General features: G+C 45.4%; 1 protein-coding gene across 2 annotated transcripts in view; it reads right to left on the bottom strand.

Annotated features, from left to right (window-relative positions):
• Positions 1-18,899, bottom strand: part of TRPM3 (transient receptor potential cation channel subfamily M member 3) — a 345,307-nt gene that overhangs the window by 41,398 nt on the left and 285,010 nt on the right. For both annotated transcript variants that reach the window (XM_035100060.2, XM_035100062.2), the window contains 4 exons: positions 14,050-14,079; positions 11,872-12,161; positions 5,456-5,684; positions 4,848-5,015 (listed from right to left, as the gene is read on the bottom strand). In XM_035100060.2, coding sequence (XP_034955951.2) covers positions 4,848-5,015; positions 5,456-5,684; positions 11,872-12,161; positions 14,050-14,079 — 717 coding nt within the window. The remainder of the gene's footprint in view (positions 1-4,847; positions 5,016-5,455; positions 5,685-11,871; positions 12,162-14,049; positions 14,080-18,899) is intronic.

Genomic DNA, 18,899 nt, shown 5'->3' with positions numbered 1-18,899 from the left:
TCTGTGGGGAGGGTGGGGAATGGTCTGGGATCATGCCACCTCTCTACCTCAAAGTGCCTGGTACGTGTCCATGGGACATGAAAAAATTGGGAGTTTCCCTCTATTATTTCTAGTTTCATCAGGGGAGTCAAAACACGGACAGCTGTGTGTGGACCCTGACGAAACAAAATTAAAAATATCCTTCCAGCAGCACCTTAAAGACCAGCTAAGTTTTTATTTTGGTATGAGCTTTCGTGTGCATGCACACTTCTTCAGATACCCTGGGTTATAGTTTGCTCATAACGTAATTGGTGAATTTAAATTGGAGCCCATCATGGATAGGCTGCGGATTGGAACCCCTTGTAGCAAATTAGAATAAAGACACCTGGATTTGAGATGTAAAATTCACACTTTTCAACTTTGCCAGAGCAACATCACATCATGCTGTTTGCCACGGTGAGGTGCCTGTGGGCACTTTGCGTTTTTGAAACTAACTTCTGATCTCCTGTTATGCTTCTGAAATGCTAATGGTTCGTATGTAGGTACCGTAAATAGAAATACTAAATACCGTTTTTATTTTCTGTTTGTAACTTTTAAAGAAAAGTGCACCGTTTTAAACTGTCTTGTTTTATAATAAATCCTGGGAAAGGATTTCTACTTTTCTGTTTTTTGGGACTTTGCTGAGGGGAAAGCTAAAGTCACTTCCTAGCCACTTGGTCACCTACCTGGTACCACATTGATTGAACTTTTGTCTGCCTCACGGTAAAGTGAGTCAGAGGTTGCAACTGAAAAAACTTACCTGTTGAATTTCTGCCTGCCTCTCGATAAAGAGACCGAGAGCTGTGCAGCCTGGTAAAAGGCAGGGGATTCCTTCCCTGGTCCCTCCCTTAGGGGTGCTTGGTGAGAACGGGGAAGCGGTGGCAGTTCTACCATTTGTTTTGCCTAGTTTTGCAAAGGCGGAAACCCCCTGTTGCCTTTCTCGACCAGTCCTGCCAGAGTCAGGAAGACTGGCTGAGAGGGGCGAGAGGCGGTGAAGTCTTACAACAACACCAGAGAAATCCAATATGATGCATTCTGGTACTGAAGGCTCCTGGCGGTCACTTGAATCCTCTGCTCTTCACTGCAAAGAATTTGAGTGCACACAGAATCCTTAGAGATATAAGTACTGAGTGTGCCATGCTGTTTTATTGTGATTATCTCTCTCTCTCAGGGCAGTTTACAATATAAAAACACAAAAATGCATAACATATTAACAAACAAAAACAAATTGGTGTTTAATTGTTTGAATGATTGTTTCCCCTTCCCCCACCTATGTTTTTAGATGTTCTCATTTTATCTGTAAGCTGCCTTGAGTCCCTGCCAGGTAAAAATGCAGGGTATAAATAAATACTAATGTTAGAAGGTAGAAGGAGAAGAACCCAGGCTGACGGCAAAGACCAAGGTCAGATGTTGGAGAGGAGGGAAGATGGAAAACCATGCTATTTCTCTAAAGAAACACACAGAGACAAGACAAGACAAGACAAGACATTGCAGCGCCCTGTGCTGCTACTAGAGGAAAATATAGTGTTGGAAAAAAGGAATGGGAACAGGGCATCAAAAGAGAGGGTAATTGTTATTCACTACATTGTAGCTGTGCTTATTGGATTTGAATAAGCACTTTAGTCATTGATCAGAAGCCAGCAGTCATTAACTACAATTAAAGCAGAACAAGTTCATTTCAGAGGAAAACAACCTGTCAATCTTAAACTGGCTTCTGATCTTTTCCTCTTTTTCCAGTGCCCAGGATCCTGCCTGCATAGGGGTCCTGTAGGCTGATCTTGTGCCTAGTGTCTTCTGCTTCCCTGACTTTGGGGTCTTGTAGGCAGAGCCTTCTGTTTGCCCACAGATAAGATCTTGGGGACAGCTCTTGCTGATGGGCTGTAGGAAACACCCTAATTTTTAACAAAATTTAATGAAGTAAACCTTTAAAAATATGAATATGGGCACCAGGAGACCAGTAAGTAGCTATGATAAAATAAAAAATGCTTGTGATGTCTTATGCCAGCAGAAGCCCAGGAGACTTTTTAATGGTTTAACTGGTTTGATTCTCTCTAGTACATACAATAAATTCATTTAAAATTAGCATGGCAAAGTCACACATGAATATTAAGTCAGTGTTGACTTCAAAGGGACTTCTCACTAAATGTTTGCCATCATAAGCAGCTGTTATATAATGTGTGCTTCTAAAATGTTTAAGAAAAGGAAATAAACATCAGAGGAGGGAAAATAAAATGAAATAGAATAAAATAAAATAAAATAAAACTATGAAAAAGTCACCTAAAGGTAAAGGTCCAGTCACGGACGACTCTGGGGTTGCGGCGCTCATCTCGCATTATTGGCCGAGGGAGCCAGCGTACAGCTTCCAGGTCATGTGGCTAGCATGACCAAGCTGCTTCTCGTGAACCAGACAAACAAAAACGCCGTTTACCTTCCCGCCAGAGCGGTACCTATTTATCTACTTTGACGTGCTTTCGAACTGCTAGGTTGGCAGGAGCTGGGACCAAGCAACAGGAGATCACCCCGTTGCGGGGATTCGAACCGCCGACCTTCTGTTCGGCAAGCCCTAGGCTCTGTGGTTTAACCCACAGTGCCACCCGTGTCCCTGCAAAAGGTACCTACTAAAGATAATAGAATAAGACCAATAAAGAACAATTCACAATCTATTCATTAAGCTGCCCCATAATATTGTAAGTGGATTGTCAAGTAACAGAAGCAGCTGTAGGAACTCCTAATTTCCATATATTCACAAAGATGATCCTCAAAAGGGTCATGCATTCCAGCTTCCAGCTGAAAACAGGAAATCCTAAAACTTAGAATCATAGAGTTGGAAGGGACCACAAGGGCCATCCAGTCCAACCCCCTGCCAAGCAGGAAACACCATCAAAGCATTCCTGACAGATGGCTGTCAAGCCTCTGCTTAAAGACCTCCAAAGGAGGAGACTCCACCACACTCCTTGGCAGCAAATTCCACTGTCGAACAGCTCTTACTGTCAGGAAGTTCTTCCTAATATTTAGGTAGAATCTTCTTTCTTGTAGTTTGAATCCATTGCTCCGTGTCCGCTTCTCTGGAGCAGCAGAAAACAATCTTTCTCCCTCCTCTATATGACATCCTATATGTTTGAATTCCTCTCTGGTGATTTCCCCCTTTTTCCATTTTTTGTACATATCCCTTTTAAATCTTAACTCAGTTAAAAGTTCTTTAGATAGCCACCCTGGCTTCTTTAGGCACCTTCCATGTTTCTGTCTCATTGGTATTGCCTGAAGTTGTGCTTTTAATATCTCCCTTTTAACGAACTCCCAACCATCATGAACTCCCTTCCCTTTTAGTATTTCTGTCCATGGGATCTCACCCAGCGTTTCCCTAAGTTTTCTGAAGTCGGCTTTCTTAAAGTCTAGAATTTGGACCTTAGTATGCTTGGTTGCTCCTTTCCGCTGGATAATAAACTCCAGAAGAGCATGGTCACTCCCACCTAATGATCCTGCCACTTCTACCCCACTAACCAGGTCATCACTATTGGTTAGGACCAGATCTAATGAATGGTTCCTTAACCTATTTGTGAAAAACTCATAGAAAGATATTCCAGATTTTTTAATGATCACTAAATATATGTCAATATTTGTGAACACCTCATCTCTATAATGCTAAATGCTAAATGTGGACCTATCACCAAGTGAAAGTATTATGTTCCTGTTTTGGTCTCCAATTCTTAACAGCAACTTAATCGCCCTTAACAGCTCACTTTATTTGATAAAACTTCATAGAGGCGTATGCGATCCTGAGCCCCAACTTTCCCCCAAGATGCTGGAGTTGGCCGAACATCTGAACTGGTTTTTTGTTTTTGTTTTTTGGTGGCAAGAGTAAAATGAGTATTGGTCAAGGATATGATCACTTAAGCGTAATTTAATTGGAGGTGTGGTTTTTAGCTTGTATCTCAGTCCTTGAGATGGAATTGACAAGAAATGCTAGGAACAATGCATTTGCGAAGTATAACAGCTGGAGATAAACACTTACTTTTGTTACCTTGCAACAGTAATCAGCTATAACATACAGTTGCGTACAAATACAGTTTTTCATTAACAATTGTATTTATATTTAAACTTGAGAATAACAAAATGACACACCACATCAAAAATATTGCTGTGACATCTTTTTTTTTGTAAATCATTATATGTTTCACCTAGGCTTTGCAGCAATAATAGTAAATAATTATCGTATTTGGGGAGAGTCCTCCGCTACTGATAGTCTGTACCTTCCATAATCCTTCTAAGTAGGATGTCTGTATAATGGTGTCCTTTACAAAAAGCATGATCAGTCATAGTTGTGTGTGTCTCCACTATTGAAGTCAAGGCACAGCCAATGGTAGAAACTGGCCAGCAGCCTCATCACCTACCTTGGTAAGATAAACAATGCATTGTTTCCCAGAAGCAAAACGGAACTTCTGTAATTTGTTACCTCATTTGACTCTATGAATTCTTCCTGGCCACAAACTATATGACACAGCTTATACTCAGCCATGGTTACTTTCAACTGGGCATCTCAGGAGAGCTTCTGGGTGGATTGGGCTCCTTAAAAACAAGACACTCCTTAACAGAGGGTTCACCAACATGGCAGTCACAGGGGCTGCTGCTCTGCTGAAATTAAGCTTGGGAAAAAGTGATCTGTTGTGGCCCATAGTTGTGGGGCATTATGTGTTTCTGCGGCCTGCAATTGTGCCCAAGGATCCTAAAAGGTTGGTGACCCTTCCCCTAACACATACCAAAGTGGAAATGGTAAAAGGGGGGGGGGGTTAATGGCTGTGCAAACCACTTTCAGCAATGTGTTCCCTTACTGTGAGTTCCATGTCCTCCTCTTCTTTTTCTTTCACTGGTTTTTCCGGTTCCTCTGGCTCTTTTTCTTGAAGTTGGATCTCTTGAGCCTGCGACATGTAAGGCATGTCATCTTTGTTCTTGAACTCCAAGCTGAGAATTGAAGGAGGAAGTAGAATTCCTAGAATTACCTAAAGCAATAATAATGATAACAATAATCATCACAATTAACAGGTTATGATTATGCCAGTTGCTTAGTTTCAAATTACATTTGCTCTCTGGGCCATCCAATAATCTGATACTCATGCATGTGGGTTTCAAAATGACTCGCCAGGGGCTGGTGCAAAACCCCATTGTGTGGGCAAAGCCAGGGATAGCAGGAGCAGAGGCTGGCTGTAGATGCTTCCTAAAAGACCTGGCATCCTAGAGAGCTTAAAAGGAGTAGCCCAGCCTTGCCTTACAATGACACCTCCCTTTAGAGTTTAAGGTGGAAAGATTTGCAGAGGGTCTCTCTTACTAGTAACAGGACAAGGTCCCATCAATGCTTTACATGATCAAAGCTGTTACTGCTAATTCAGCAAGACCTCTCCCTAAGTCTCAAGTTATGATATGATTTTTAAAAAGTCCTGACCTTTAGGCTGGAATTTTTGCGCATCCGGAGTCTGCCCATCCACATGTCTGTGAGCAGCATTTGGCTACAAGTGTGAGCAATGAAATCACGGTGCTTGGCTGCCACTGCGAGTTGCAGGCACGTGGCATTGCTCCAGTTCTTCAGCTCGTAGGTCAGCAGTTTCATTGCCAGCTGCTCATCCTGCTTGTAGGATTGGTCCAGGAGCTCCACTGCCAGCTGGCCAAAATCCCTGCAATACAGGGCGCTTTTTGTTAGCTTGTGCAATCTGTTACATGGAAGCTAAACAACTGGGGACACTTCTGCTGAAAGGACTATGCTATGGTATACTCAGGTGCACTTGGCATATTGGTGCTGAAGGTTAGACATCTAGTGAAGCTCCTTAATGTATTGTTGCTAAGAGGTCCTAGCTCCCACTTGCTTGCTTTCTTCACCTTAGTGGCTTACATCTGAACCATCCCACTTCCTATTACCTGTCTGAGAAAAGCACAGTTCCTAGGGAATCCTTAACTAAGGGAATACAGTGCATCCCCCCCCAACTGTGCTAAGTGAATAGTGAAGGTATGGAATTCAAACATATAAGCATCTCTTTTTTTCATTCAACCCAGGTCTGAAGGTAAGTGCTAGAGGACTTCCAGGCAACCTGTTTTTATTGAGCATTCATTGTAATTTGTTTGCAGGGAGATTAGATGGCATTGATTGTTTAATAGATCTCCAAAATGGTGGCGCGTGCAGATGCAGCGGCTGGTTGCTCCTTAACTCATAATTTGGCTTTTTTGTCCTGCCAAAATAGACTTGTTTATAGTCGGTCTTGGTCCTCGGGCAAACCACTGGCGCCTCTTAGATTATGTTATTGTCCGTGCTAAAGATCGCCATGATGTGCTCCTTCCCAGAGCTATGACGAGTGCTGATGACTGCTGGACAGATCACCGACTAATGCGCTCCACGATGGCTATCAAGATTATACCTCAATGGAAGGATGACCACTCAAGCCCTTCAAGATCCCATTAAGCGGGATTGCTTCCAAACGACTCTTAAGGACCATCTGCTTTCAGAATTCCCTGATAATATCAAGGAAACTGGACCAAGCTAAAAACATCCATTATTGCAGCCTGTGAACAAACTATTGGATACCAAACCAAGAAACACCAGGACTAGTTTGATGAGAATGACAGTGAGATTGAATGCATGATTGACAAGAAAAGGAAGGCCTTTCAGATCTGGCAAAGAGATAGAAACTGTGCCACTAAGGAAAACCCTATGCCAACACTAAGGCTGAGGTTCAAAGAAGAACCAGAGAACTAAAAAACACCTGGTGGATAAAAAAAAAAAGCTCAAGAGATCCAGCACTTAGCCGACACTCATGATGCACAGAGACCATCTATGGGCCAATAAATCATGCCATATGCCCCCTACGCTCAGCAGACGGTATCACACTTCTAAAAGATAAAAAAAGCTATTGCACTGCGCTGGAAAGAACATTACCAACATCTCCTTAACCGCAACTCCCCCATAGCTGCTGAGGTCCTCTCACAAATTCCGCAAAAACAAGTTAGAGATGAGCTTGCAGTATGGGAGAGTTGTCTACAGCTATTAACCAAATGAAAAACAAGAAAGCCAGAGGACCTGTTGGGATACCTGCCAAAATATTCAAAGTGGGCGGAATTGAACTTACACAACAACTTCACAAGCTCATTGAAAAAATCTGGGAAAGAGAAGAAATCCCAGCAGACTTTAGGGATGCCAAAATTATCAATCTCTTTAAAAAAAGGTGACAGAACTGATTGTGGAAGCTATCGAGGCATCTCTCTATTAGCTGCGGCCGACAAAATTCTTGCAAGGATCTTAGCAAACCGTCTGGTAAAAATATCCGAGGTGACCCTTCCTGAATCCCAAATGTAGATAGCAAAACCAACCCCTGTATATGGTGTTTATTGACCTGACTAAGGCTTTCGACACTGTAAATTGTAATGCCCTGTGGACTGTCCTGAAAATTGGCTGCCCAGATAAATTTGTAAACATCATTCAGCTCCTCCATGATAATATGACAGCAACAATCGCAGATAACAATGGCTCTCAAAGTGAACCATTCACAGTGGGATCAGGTGTTAAACAGGGTTGTGTTATTGCCCCAACTCTATTCATTATTTTCAATGCCATGATTCTACACTTTGTCGATGGGAAACTCCCCACCGGAGTAGAAATCATACTGAACAGATGGAAAGCTCTTCAATCTGAGCAGGCTGAAAGCAAAAAGTAAGGTTACCGTAACTTCCATCATAGAGCTTCAGTATGCTGATGACAACATAGTGTGTGCACGCTCAGAGGATGACTTCCAAACCATTCTAAATATATTTGCAGAAGCTTATGAAAAGCAAAGTGCTGCACCAACAAGTACAAATAACCCCTCTGCAGCGCCACAAATCCAACTCAGTGGTGTAATGTTGGAAAATGTTGATCACGTCTCCTACCTAGGAGACCACAAGGGCCAACATTGATGCCGAAATCCAGCATCGCCTGAGCTCTGCAAGTGCGGCTTTCTCCCAATTGAAGTGCAGAGTGTTTGAGGACCGGGACATTCGCAGGGAAACCAAAATGCTTGTTTACAATGCTATTGTACTACCAACCTTACTACCGGTATATGCTTGTGAAACATGGACCACTTATAAACACCATCTCCAATTTCTCGAAAGATTCCATCAACGGTGTCTCCAGAAAATTTTACACATCACTTGGGAAGACAGGCGAACTAATATCAGTGTACTTGAAGAAGCAAAGATCACCAGTATTGAAGCAATGATTCTTCAACATCAACTTCGTTGGACTGGTCATGTTGTGCGGATGCCTGATGATCGTCTTCCAAAGCAACTACTCTATTCTGAACTTAAAAATGGAAAGTGTAATGCTGATGGTCAACAAAAGAGGTTTAAACGCTGTCTCAAGGCAAATCTTAAAAAATGTAGTATAAACACTGACAACTGGGAAACACTGGCCTGCGAGCTCTCCAGTTGAAGAACAGCTTTTACGAAAGGTGTCATGGGCTTTCAACAAACTCGATCTCAGGATGCAAGGGAGAAATGTGCTAGGAAGAAGGAACTCTTGGCAAATCCACACCGTGATCAACTCCTGCCCAGAAACCAATGTCCCCACTGTGGAAGGACGTGTGGATCCAGAATTGGCCTCCACAGTCACTTACAGACCCATTGTTAAAACCGTGTTTATGGAAGACAATCTTACTCGGCTACGAGTGATCGCCAAAGAAGAAGAAGTTTATAGTCGACAGGATCTATTTGTCTACGAAGCGAGTGCTGCAAAAATTGTGTCTCCGCATCTGCAAGGAAGATTTTTTGACTTCAAAGAGCCAGGGAGGAAAGAGGCACAGAGAGACTGTAAAGACTGGACTTTGAAGTCATCTTATTTTTACTTGTCATTTCGTATTGTGTTGTTTAATTAATGTTTTGTAGTTATTTTAAATTTATGTGGAGTGCCTTACTCTGAGTGGATGTAATCTCGTTGTTCCCGCAGGGGGGCAATGACAATAAAGATTATATTATTATCTTACCTTATTATCTTATTAATAAGCATTCACTCTCATTTGTTAGTGGGCAGGCTAGAGGTCTGTTGTTTCAAACTTTCCACTACATTTTCTCTATTGCAAAAAGTTGGATCTTTTGGGTAAGCACGCACAAGAGCTCCAAATCAGCTTTAATTGCACAGCCTGAATTTGCTGCTTGTAATTTAATCCCACTAGAATATACTGACAATCTGGAAGCACTGTTGGGATTTATGCAGTATTTGGTCATAAAAGGGGACTGGATACCAATGAACTGACTGAGGATTTCATGGTACTAGATGAAGGTGATGATAGTTGTTCCTTGTCTGGACAGGGCTTGTTACTTCTGTGCATATCTATGTAGAATCATAGAATCATAGAGTTGGAAGAGACCACAAGGGCCATCCAGTCCAACCCCCTGCCAAGCAGGAAACACCATCAAAGCATTCTTGACATATGGCTGTCAAGCCTCTGCTTAAAGACCTCCAAAGAAGGAGACTCCACCACACTCCTTGGTAGCAAATTCCACTGTCGAACAGCTCTTACTGTCAGGAAGTTCTTCCTAATGTTTAGGTGGAATCTTCTTTCTTGTAGTTTGAATCCATTGCTCCCTTTTCCGCTTCTCTGGAGCAGCAGAAAACAACCTTTCACCCTCCTCTATACGACATCCTTTCATATATTTGAACATGGCTATCATATCACCCCTTAACCTTCTCTTCTACAGGCTAAACATACCCAGCTCCCTAAGCCTTTCCTCATAAGGCATCGTTTCCAGGCCTTTGGCCATTTTAGTTGCCCTCCTCTGGACACGTTCCACCTTGTCAATATCCTTCTTGAACTCTGGTGCCCAGAACTGGACACAGTACTCCAGGTGAGGTCTGACCAGAGCAGAATACAGTGGTACTATTACTTCCCTTGATCTAGACGCTATACTCCTATTGATGCAGCCCAGAATTGCATTGGCTTTTTTAGCTGCTGCATCACACTGCTGACTCATGTCAAGTTTGAGGAATGCTCATCATAGGCAACATTCAGCATGTCCTGCCTTGTCTGGGCTGGTTCACAGCCAATTCTGAAATCCCATGGCGTTAGAGAGCTTAGCCAGGAGATTCACAACAATATATTGTGTGAAGACTGCATCTGCATCTTAAGACCATTAACAGCTGCCATTTGCATCTTAAGAACCTTAGACTACCATAATCTGTGCTATTCAGAGCAGCCATTTGATGGCACAATATGCATGAACCTAGGGCTGGGTCACCACAGCTGCATGATACCAGGGATTCAGCATCTGCACCAGATTTCTATTACTTTCCCAGTAAAATCAAAGTGCTCTTTTTGACCATAAAAGGCTGTTATGGATACCTGAAATATTACCACCCCACATAAATCAATCCAGAGGGATTTATTTACTGTATTATCTACACATGACATTCCAACAGCAAAGGTCTTCTGAAATAAATACTGTACCTGGGTACTTCTGGAAGTGTTATGTTATATTATGGATTATTTATATACAACTTCTTGGCCCAACGACCCCCCAAAGCAGTAAACAGCACATTAATACCATATTTTCCGCTCCATAAGATGCACTTTTTTCCTCCTAAAAAGAGGAAATGTCTGTGCGTCTTATGGAGCAAAAGATGCGTGGTCCCTGGAGCCAAATTGTCCAGGGGCAAAAAGCAGATAGTGCTTTTTTTTTTTAGAAAGAGCTAAAGGGAAAGAGGGTGTTGAAAGGAAGCTGCTCATCAGCTGGTTGCAAGAGATTGGGGGGAGCTAGCCTAGCTCCCTTCCTGGCCCCACCCCCTTGCCCAGGCCTCCATTATTGAGTGTTCTGCAGAAGGAGGCTGCTTGTTTCCCCAGCGACATGTGACTGCCTGATTAGATTATCTGTCTGGAAACTGTAGAAATGGCTCCCTTTCCTTTCCTAAAGAAGCTGCAGAACTGTGAGTTGAACCCCATTAAAACAAGATTTTTTCCCTTTGCAACGTAAGCTCAACAACTTTGAGCTGATCCTCAAAAATGGAGCTTTCCCCCTTTGCAAAAAAGCTGCACAACTGTGAGCTGATAGAAAGGTACAATAAAAGTACAGTGACAGGCCCAAATATGATAATGCTTGACTAACTCAGGATTGGCTTACATTAACCTTCAGCTCTATAGCCACTATCCTCTCTTGCTACATCAGGGCATGCTGAGTTCACCTGCCCACTTGCTGGTCCTCCTTGCCCAACTACAGGACCCTGACAATCCCGTTCCCCAGTAAGAGCCACAGGATATCTGTTGCTGATGCTGATGATAAGAACAGTCTGCAATACCACCCCCCAACCACACTGGATATGCCTTTGTGAGCTGCATGCAGACACAGCTCCCCAGAATCCTAGCTCTCATTTGGAAGCTCATATTCCCTGCTCCTGCTCCCATGCAAGAGCAAACCTACTTACTGTACAACTAGTCACTGAAGGGGTGACTGGAACTTGCCGCCAGAGAAGGAGGCTTGCTCCCTGAACACCAGCAACAGATGTGACAAAGTTCTTCCTCTTCATTTGTGGAGCTACCGGTATGTCTGACTCTTGGAACAAGCTCCTGTTTTACAGGAGCAGCAGAAAAGCTGGGGAGGTTAAGGTTGTTTTCTACCTCCAAGCCAGCAATATTTCTGCTCCTGCTCTTTGCTTGCCTTCTGAGAATGGTGGCCTCCAAATAAATAGGTTTCTCCCAGGAAACCTACTATACACAAGTGCGGGAAGGCATCTTGTTTGGTCTAGCTATCATCAGATCAGTGTTAAAGAGAAGTGGGGGGGGGTCATTGTAACAGGTTTCAGGTAGTATCAGTAGAAACAAATCAAGATGAAGTTATTAATTATTCAACCTGGAGTTATGATTTAACTCCTGAGATATGTCATCCACCATATCATTCTCGGATGCTTCGTGGGCCATGGCTTTGCAGAGTTTACAGGCCACTAAAGCCTTAGCCATGGCTTCCTCTCCATGTTGCCAGAAAAAGAGGGCCATCTTCTGACGCTTCATTAGCACAGCCCACACCATCAACTCATGAAAGGGGAAAGGGAAATGGTTAATCTCAGGATCATCAAGATCAATGTCCACTTCTTCCTCTCGCTTCTTGGTTGTTTTTCTTCCCCTCCGCAGTGGGACATCATCCTGTTAAACATGGAGAAAACGCCATCAGACCAAAGCAGTTTCAACCATGTAAAGTTTGTTAGGAGGCATTAAACTAGTTCCCTTACTATAGTCATAAGTTTTTGCTCTCTTTAGTTTATCTGACTCTAGATACTGTACTTTCCTACATAGGGCAAACCACCCACACTTTCTCACAATAATAATACATGCTGCCTTGGGCCCTCCATCGCAAAACAGATGTAAATAACCCAGCCTTTAATATCTCTGAACAAAAATTAAGAATGATGCCCATAAAACAATAATTCTACTACTTCAAGAAATACTTGCTGACATAGCATTGCTAACATCTCTCCAGTCCCTGCATTAAAAAAAATAAATCCTTGTTGAATGCCTTGCTTGCCAACTTAAGCCAACATAGATATTGCAAACTATATTATGTGCTTTATGAAAAATCTTGCTTTAGAATTAGGTGAATGTGGATTACATTCATCCTGTTAAAATTAGAAAGCAATCTCATACTGTTGTGGGAAAGACTGATTCCCATGCTATCCTTGTGTACATTCACAGAGCTGATTTTTTTGCTGCTGAGCTTTTTCTAGCAGTGCCCAGCTGTTGTTGCTTCCCATATGTGGGTGGAAGAGCAGACTACACCTCGGCTCCCCGAAACAGCACAGGAGGGGAGTTTGGGCAAGTCTGGTCTTGTACTGTTACTTTGGTCATTTCTAGTAGCAGATCCCAGCATATTAATGGTAGTAGAATCTCCCCAATGTCACCTGCACCAATCTGTAATTAAGAATTAGCCTTAATTCACCTTTCTTTATTAATAGCCTTATAAAAACTCATTAATTTAGAGCCAAACAAGAAATTAGCTACAGTACCTATCTGTGCCTTTAAGTGCAGAATTCATTTGTTTTTAACACAACACAACCAGGAAGAGGGCCTTCTCACTGGTGGCACCCTATCAGATGTCAAGGAAATAAACAACTATCTGACTTTTAGAAGAGATATGAAGGCAGCCCAGGTTAGGGACGTTTTTAATGTTTGGCGTTTTATTCTCTTTTAATATTCTGTTGGGAGCTGCCCAGAGTGGGGGCACCAGATGCAGCGATGGGGGGGGGGGCAGCACAAGGCTCCCAGCCCCCCCCACGACCTCAGTTGCACCAGGACAGGGAGCGGCCCAGCGGCAGGCCAGCGAGGCTTGGAGGAAGTCCAGCGAATAGCACATTGGAGCTGCCCCCTGACCGAGCCCCCACCAGCCTCCTCCACCGCTGCAGCCACCCTGGCTGTCATAAATGAGGAGAGCTAGAAAGGGATGGGGAGAGCCAGACAGGTTGCAGTTCAAACCCGGCCCCAACCCGACCTCTTTGGGACCCACCAAAACATTTACTATTATTTTTAATTTTATTTTAAAAAAGTATATTCCCCCCTTGATTTTTTTCCTTTTTGGGGGGTCCTTTTATTCTGATTTTATCTAGATTTTATTCTTATTATTTTGGTTCCTTTTCCTAAATTTTTCAAAAAATAAAAATAAAAAATATTTTAAATACATTTTTCTTTCTTCTTTTTTCCTTTCTTTCCCTCTCAGATTTCTTACCTCCATTTTTTCTAACTCTTAAGAACCAAAATGGTGGCGCCCAGAAGGGAGCCTTGAACCAACATAGGCCATTTCCTGGGATCACCACCTCAGCCCTGACTTCATTCATTTTTTTTAATTACTCATTTTTAAAATTCAATAGGAAAAACAAAGAAAGAAAATAGAATAAAAGAAAAACCTGATTCCTTTATTTTTCTATTTCTAATTTTGTTTATTTTTCAGGGCGGAGTCCTCCCTCCCCCTGCCCTCCCATTACTATCATCATATTTCCTTAAAAAAACAAAAACAAAACAAAATGAATTAAATGACACTTACTTCCATTCCCAGCAGTTTCATGGCTTTGGGCTGTAGGCAGAAGAAATGGACAATGTTTCAAATATATTTGTGTGTGTGTGTGTGCAGCAATCCTATACACACATACCTGAGAGTAAGTCCTACTTAATCCAACAGGGCTTACTTCTGAGTAGACAGGAATAGGATTGCACTGCAAAGCACAGAGACTGCAGAACCACTGCGCCCCCCCTCCACCTCACCAATCAATCAAAAGCCCCTAGATCTAGATGTTGTAGTTTATGTTGAACTGCACTGAGAGCATAGTCAATTCTCCTGCTTCATGGGGTCCATAGGAGAGTCTCTCCTCCCCTGTGTCCATATTTATTTTATTTTCATAAAAACTTTAACCAAGAGAAGGCTAAATAAAGAATATCATTTCTGTTAACTACAGAAGCATAGAACATTTGCCACTCGGGCATGTTTGGGAATTTGCTTTTGATTACTTGACTTTACTGGAACCGATTTGAATAAAGATAATCTATTTTACATGTCCTGAGTGCTCCCTGGAAGGACAGATCGTGAAGCTGAGGCTCCAATACTTTGGCCACCTCATGAGAAGAGAAGAATCCTTGGAAAAGACCCTGATGTTGGGAAAGATGGAGGGCACAAGGAGAAGGGGACGACAGAGGATAAGATGGTTGGACAGTGTTCTCGAAGCTACGAACATGAGTTTGACCAAACTGCGGGAGGCAGTGCAAGACAGGAGTGCCTGGCGTGCTATGGTCCATGGGGTCACGAAGAGTCGGACACGACTAAACGACTAAACAGCAACAACAAAAAATTTACATGTGCAGTAAATCAGTGGGATCTTTCTCAGAATATGGCCTCCTACACAAGGATCTGATGACCTCTCCAATGCATGCAAAGAACTCACTATTTCTAAAATGCTGAACACGCCCCCCCCCCATTAGCTGCTCTGAGCATCTTCTTTTGGAAAGTGGAAGTGAATGACAAATATTTGTGCAAATAGGATAAATTTTCGGGGTAAAGAATGGCAAATGAAGAAATCACCCTTAACTCTGATGCCCGCTGCTGGCTGGGCTGCCCCTGGAAGCTTTGAAAGCAGTTTGGAAAACGATGTGTGTCCTGGGGAAGTGGCTCTCAGCAACTCAGGACTTTGCTTCCTGTATGCAAGTCAGGCACTAATGTGGCCCTCCAAGGCTGCTAGCGAGGGGTGTGGCAGACGATGGCGAATGTCTCTCCCCAGGCCATACAACCCTTCCCAGCTGTACTTTGTATCCCTTGAATGCCCGGAAGGAGGACAGAGATGTGCGAGGGCGCAGAAACAGGCTTACTGTACAAAGGTGACTGTGAGGGACAGGGGATATCGCGAAGTCCCTCCCCTCCTGAGTTCAAGCCCGTCCCCGAGCAAAGGGGAAAGCAGGGAGAGTTCCGATTCCAGTGGGGAAGCAGGAAGTCGTGTCCGAGGCTCAGGCAAGGTAGAGGAGCCAGGGTCCCAGGTGGGACAGGAAGGGGCAAGCAAGGGGGGAAGACCCATCCCTCCAACTCCAGAATTACGCAGGAAGAGGAGGGGCAAGAGGATGGGTCTGCCAAAGCTTTTGTGTTGGAGAAAGACGCGCCAAAAGCCATTAGGAGGAACTGAAACCGACTGACAACATCGCTCCGTGTAAATAGCAATGACTTGAGCACTGTAAATACGCAGCACCAATAAAAGAATAAAATGTAGAGCTGCGTAGCGTCGTTACTCTGAAGTAGTCCACTCCGGCCACTGTGACAGCAACCTCCTAATCATTTTTGGGCTACTTCGGAGTTGCCGGGATGAGCGTGTCCGAGGCGGAGAAGTGGCGGCAGATCGCTGAGCAAGCCCAGCTAGAACTGCAACAGCTGTCGCTGCAGGCGCAGGGAGAATTGAAGGCAGCTAAAGAGGAGACTAAGAAGGTCCAGGACGACCGGCTACAACTTGCGGAACAGGTGAGAGAGCTCCAGGAAAAAGAGCAGCATTTAAGGGCGGTGGCGGTAGACCTCCAAAACAAGCTGGATGCAGAGAAAAACAAGGCGGGAGGGGCTCCCCAAGTCCAAGTGCTGCCAGGAAGGAGAGCAGGGACCCTTGTAAGCAAGTTCAATGGAGACCCGAAGGAGTTTCAGGGCTTTGAGACTGAGATCGTGTATGCTCTTGAGCTGCACCAGAATGAGTTCCCCGATGATGAGCACAGAGTAGCGTTTATTGTGGAACATCTCACCGGAGCAGCCAGGGAGTGGCTAAGACCATTAATCGCAACCAAGAATCCTTGCATGAAAAATGTCCAACAATTTCTAGAAGGTTTGAGGACGATGTATTCGTCCGATAGTCATTTGGACCAGACTAAGGAGGAACTGCATAATTTACGCCAAGGAAATATGACAGTTCGCGCATATTGGGCGAAATTCACCATGCTGGTGCACAGACTGGGGTGGGTTTTGGATTCGCCTCCCATGCAAGCTGCGTTTTACTTGGGTTTGAGCGAGGAGGTGAAGGATGAACTCTCGAGAGGTCCAAAGCCCAGTACTATGGATCAGCTGAGCAAAGCAGCTCTGGCGGTGGGGGTGAGGCAGGAATCCCGGTGGAACGACAAGCAAGCGACGCGCGCAAAGCGGGCTTGGTTCCCACGGTCGCAGGAGAAGCCACTCCCTCAACAACCCTTTCAGGCCACGCCTGGAGCCAGCCAGGACCAGGAGCCCATGCAGATTGATAGCGCGCGCGCGCGGGCTTTTCAAACCCCAGCGGCGCCAAGACGCAAGGAGGGAAGGGGCGGGAATTGCTTTCTCTGCAACTCACCCCAGCATCTCGTCAGAGACTGCCCACATCGCAGGGAGTGGCAAGGAAAGGCGGGAACGGTGGTGCCCTCCCCCACTGACGCAGCACCACAGCAGGGAAACGGGAAAGCCTGGCTGCAGGAGACAAGGGGCAGCAGCCAGGCACAGTCAGCAGACAACAGCCCCAGCCCGCCCACCCGCACAGAGAGGTGCAGAGCCAGCCCACCCCTCCCAGAGCAGGAGTGGTTCTAGAAGTGACGCTAACGCTCCCAAATGGCTATCCCCTGACGGTCCTCGCCTTAATTGACAGTGGGGCGTCCGCCAACTTCTTCTCGAGAAGCTTTGCAGAAGAGCACCAAATCCAGCTTTTGCAGTTGGATTTTCCTCTGCACGTAGCAACCATTGACGGCAGGGAGCTGCTGGGAGGGGCCATCACACATCAAACCCCCCCCATGAGAATGACGGTGGGAAGGCACTCAGAGACACTGGCGTTCAACGTCACCACCATCTCAGACCCCCCCATCGTCTTGGGCATGAGCTGGCTGGCGCGCCACGACCCCTCCATCAGTTGGCACCAGAGGTGCATCACGTTTGGGTCAGACTTTTGTCTGGAACATTGCATGCAGCACCAACCAGGGGAGGGGCCTCCGATAGCCACGGTGGCCACCATGCATATCAAAGGGGGTGAGGCAATACCCAAGCAGTACTGGGACCTGCAGGAGGTCTTCAGCGAAGCGGAGTCCGACCACCTACCCCCGCACAGGCCTTTTGACTGCCAGATCAACCTGGTGCCAGGGGCGACGATACCCCCAGCCAAGCTGTACGCCATGTCAGACCAGGAGCTGGAGGATCTGCGCGCTTTCATCGACAAGAACCTCAAGCGGGGGTTCATAAGGGAAAGCAAGGCAGCAGGGGGCAGCCCGGTCTTCTGGGTGGACAAGAAAGACACGCAACAGCGCCGTCTTGTGGTGGACTTTAGACGGCTGAATTCGGTGACAGAGCCCGTGGCTTTCCCCATGCCCAGAGTGGATGATCTCCTGACAGCGGCACGCAGGGGCAAGATTTTCACCAAGCTGGACCTAAGGGGGGCGTACAACTTGATCAGGATCCGGGAAGGAGATGAATGGAAAACCACGATGTTCACGCCTCTGGGCTCTTTTGAATATCTGGTGATGCCCTTCGGTTTGCAAGGGGGCTCAGCATGCTTCCAGGCCTTCATGCACCACGTCCTGGGGTCCCTCCTCTTCAGGAAATGCTTGGTCTTCCTAGATGACATCCTTATATACTCGAATGACCCAGTGCAGCATGTGAAAGATGTCAGAGAGGTGTTGCAACGCCTGAAGGAGAACCACCTGTATGTGAAGCTGGAGAAGTGCAAGTTTCACACCAAAGAGGTGGACTTCCTGGGCTACAAGCTGTCAGACAAGGGGCTGGCGATGGACAAGGACAAGGTGCAGGCCATCCTGGACTGGCACAGCCCCAGGACGCGCAAAGATGCCCAACGCCTACTAGGCTTCGCTAACTTCTACAGGAAGTTCATCAAGAACTTCTCTCGCGTTACGGCTCCCATCACGGACTGCCTGAGAGGCAAGCAGAAGTTCAAGTGGACACCAGAGGCGCAAGCAGCGTTCGAAAGCCTCAAGAGAGTGTTCGCCTCAGACCAAAACCTGTTCCATGTGGTGCAGGACGCGCCCCTACGCATTGAGACAGATGCTTCTGAAAAAGCTGTGGGCGCAATTTTGTTGCAACTGGACGCCAACAGGGAGTGGAGACCCTGTGCCTTCTTCTCCAGGAAGCTGACACAGCCTGAACGCAACTACACAGTGTTTGATAGGGAACTTCTTGCGATCTACGCTGCGTTCCAGCACTGGCGACACTTCCTGGTGGGCGCGAAGCACCCCATCCAGGTGTGCACAGACCACAAGAACCTGGAGTTCTGGAGAACTGCCAGGGTGCTCAACCAGCGGCAGATACGGTGGGCAGAGTTCTTCTCGAACTTCAACTTCTCCATCCACTACATCCCGGGGGAGCAGAATGTCAGGGCGGATGCCCTCTCCCGCAAGCCAGAGTACATGGAG

This window comes from Zootoca vivipara, chromosome 11 (assembly GCF_963506605.1).
Source record: "Zootoca vivipara chromosome 11, rZooViv1.1, whole genome shotgun sequence".
NCBI classification, from domain to species: domain Eukaryota; kingdom Metazoa; phylum Chordata; class Lepidosauria; order Squamata; family Lacertidae; genus Zootoca; species Zootoca vivipara.
Note: the sequence above shows the minus strand (reverse complement) of the source record. Positions and strands in the feature narration are given on the sequence as shown.